The 3,488-nt window shown below is 37.8% G+C and overlaps 1 protein-coding gene across 1 annotated transcript in view; it reads left to right on the forward strand.

The window, feature by feature from the left end:
- The window catches only part of LOC110454756, a 9,335-nt gene extending 5,860 nt beyond the window's left edge, over positions 1-3,475 (forward strand). The window contains exons 5-6 of the mRNA XM_021504443.1: positions 907-1,136; positions 1,677-3,475. Coding sequence (XP_021360118.1) covers positions 907-1,136; positions 1,677-1,703 — 257 coding nt within the window. The 3' untranslated portion in view covers positions 1,704-3,475. The remainder of the gene's footprint in view (positions 1-906; positions 1,137-1,676) is intronic.
- Positions 3,476-3,488: the final 13 nt, after the last annotated feature.

Genomic DNA, 3,488 nt, shown 5'->3' on the forward strand with positions numbered 1-3,488 from the left:
ACTTGTTACCTCTCGGTTGGATTATGGTAACGCCCTGCTCTGTGGTATATCTGACAAACTAACTAGTCGTCTGCAGAGGGTCCAGAACACTGCAGCACGGCTAGTTACTCGTACTCGAAAGAGAGAGCACATCACACCTGCGCTTTATTCGTTGCACTGGTTACCTGTACGATACAGGTCGCAGTACAAAATTCTGGTATACACATACAAGGCACTGAATGGAACAGCTCCTCAGTACCTACAGGAACTTGTTACACTGTATCAGCCGTCAGGATCACTGCGGTCGGAGTCAGAATCTTTGTTGTGTGTCCCAAAATCTCGTACTGTGACCTACGGAAACAGATGCTTTGGGAGGGTTTCGGCTACGCTGTGGAATAGCTTACCATCTGCTATTAGGAAGTCAAATACCCTAGCCAAGTTCCAGAGGGACATAAAAACTCACCTCTTCACGTCTGCATCTTAGAATCTTTGCAAAGACGTCATATAAATACCACCCTTTTATTTGTTCAATTATGTGCACATTGCTTGTTAAATGTATGAAAGTGATTGCAAGCCTTTGTTGGTTGTTTTCACAAGTATAACCATTACTATTATCCATATGTTGTAAAGCGCCCTAGAGTAATTTTACAAATTATATAGGGCGCTATATAAATGCTGTATATTATTATTATTATTATTATTATTATAGATTTGTATACACCAGGAAATTCTCCTCTAAAAGTTATGTTCTACATTAAGGTATTTTATTTGAAAATTCTTGATATTAAAATGTTTTATATTAAAGCATCCTTGTAACAGTGACTCGGTCTATGATGTTATATTAAAACAATACGTAAGAACGACTACATTATTAAATACACAGTATTGCTACAGCCAATTTTGTATTTAAATATTTATTTTCCTCAGGTAATCCATTCCTGGGAATTGGCATTGCTAAAATAGCAATTAGCTGTTTCACCCTCTTGGGTCTAACACTAACATCTGCAATCGTGTACGTAAAGCGACGCAATGTATTTCCCTGCTTTGCATCCCCGCCAAGTACGGCAGTACCAACGACGACGGATGACGTTGATGTACCAGAAAATTCAGGCATGCTTCAGCCTGTAACAATACCAACCAATCATGAATATGAAAAGGTACGTGATAAAAATAGTGAAGTAATACAATATATTAAAAATGATTAAATTGATTAACGATTCGAGGAAATTTGACTAAATAGAAATCGTGTAGTTACTATTGCACAGTCTTTCTTGGTATGTTTGACTGAATAAATTCCAAACATCAAAACCTTTTCCACGATCTTGTCGGACATGGTCAAAGTAAATCCTGTGGATTGTCCCTTGTTCTCGATATGATGAGGTTCACATGTTGATTGGTTGTGTAAGCATCGTCAAATATGACCGAGCACGAAAAATGTACACTTTATGACAAATGATTGAAGGGGTCATCATGCGTGTAATGAGTGATTTAATTACATTATCTATGTGACAATGTCACATATGACATATGACGTCATAGTAAGGCATAGCCGATGTTTCATTTGTTATACCGTTGTCGCATAGTAAGCTTTCGCTATAAAAACTGTATTAATTATTATCTGTATTACTTTGCCAAAATGTTAATAATGTAATGATTTACCTAGAAGTTGTCTAATCTATTTTTTTTGTTGACTTCAGGAATACTTTCGGCCGGAAGCCGTGTAAGAAGTCAAGACAGATTTTGGGTGGAGGTATCAATTGCATTACGACACCTACATTGCGTGAAGACCGGCACATAACGAACAGAAATGTATCTAGTTTGTTTGAATCACATTCCAAAACAAATATTGTGTCAAGAAAGACATATCGCGTCAAAACACATATATCAATTCATTACCCATTTAATGGGCCAAGAATCACACATCGCGTCAAGACCCTTACATCAAATAATTACACATCTATTTGGTCAAGAATCACATATCAAGTCAAGACCCTTACATCGATTCATTACACATATATTGAGCCAAGAATCACACATCGCGTCAAGACACGTATATCAGAGCATTATACATCTATTGAGCCAAGAATCATACATCGCGTCAAGTCACGTATATCAATTCATTACACATATATTGGTCCAAGAACCACACATCGCATCAAGACACGTATATCAATTTCTTACACATTTATTGAGCCAAGAAGCATACATCGCGTCAAGACACGTATATCAATTTATTATACATCTATTTGGCCAAGAACCACACATCGCGTCAAGACACGTATATCAATGCATTACACATCTATTGAGCCAAGAATCACACATCGCGTCAAGACACTTACATATGGGTGGCGGTTCGGGCCAAAAACGATATACAGTAACGCGTTAAAAAAGTAACGCGTTAGAAGTGACTTTTAACGCGTTAGAACTGACTTGTAACGCGTTTAAACTTACTTTTAACGCGTTAGGAGTGCATTTTAATGTAAAAGTAACGCGTTAAAATATTTGTAACGCGTTAAAAGTCATTTCTAAAGCGTTTAAATTCACATCTAACGCGTTACAATAGTAAATGCATTGGCCAATCAGAGAAATCGTTTCATAGTTCATACAACCACGGAATTAGATTAAAAGTTTAGATAGATCTATCGAGTTCCAGCTACGAAGAGTAGAATGTATAAAGGAAAGATTTGTAAGAGAAAGCCCAAGTATCATCAATGATTTCAGAACTTGACTGGCATACTGCCCATTCCATGTCTCTATCTGTTAGGGCTTCTCTGAAACATCTGTAAGCCAAACTTTCTCTTACTTCTCCAGGTGCTGTAGGATACCCTAATCTCACTAGGCGTTTGACATCTTGGGCCAGATCTGTCAGACTCTCATTTGGTTTCCTTGTCTTGGAGGTAATTTGAGCTCTGTACATCTCGCACTGATTTTTCGGTTCGAACCTAGCTGTTAAAATGCTGACCAAACCTTTGAATGATTGCATGTCTTCACACTTAAGATCTGATATGACGCCTCTTGCTGTTCCAGTCATGGATGCAGCCAACTTAAGACTCTTCATTTCATCTGTCCACTGATTCAACCTGGATATCAATTCATAGTGACTCAAGTAGTCAGTCCAACTGGATTTTCCATCATATGTGTCAGGTTTGGTATATCCATGTTTTGGTTTCTTATCATCATCTGACTTAGAGTTCAAACAGATGGTGTTGGTTGCTGGTAAAGCTATGATATGACTATGGTCCTCATTTATTTCTACAATTGGTGCATTGGAGCTGGTATCCTGTCCAAATGATTCCCTGTTTTGTTGGGTTGTCATGTTTCTTTGTGTAGGATTTTTCTCAAGAACACGGTCAAGACGTTCTAACACTTCTGATAAGGTGTTTTCTACTGACTTCTCTAACTTTTCATGAGATTGGACCATGGTTACCATGTTATTATCTATAGAATTCACTTGATCTTCTAGAGCCTCCACCCTTTCTATGGTCTTTGCTAGTTCTGACATTTCTCCC

This window comes from Mizuhopecten yessoensis, unplaced genomic scaffold (assembly GCF_002113885.1).
Source record: "Mizuhopecten yessoensis strain PY_sf001 unplaced genomic scaffold, ASM211388v2 scaffold917, whole genome shotgun sequence".
Lineage (NCBI taxonomy): Eukaryota > Metazoa > Mollusca > Bivalvia > Pectinida > Pectinidae > Mizuhopecten > Mizuhopecten yessoensis.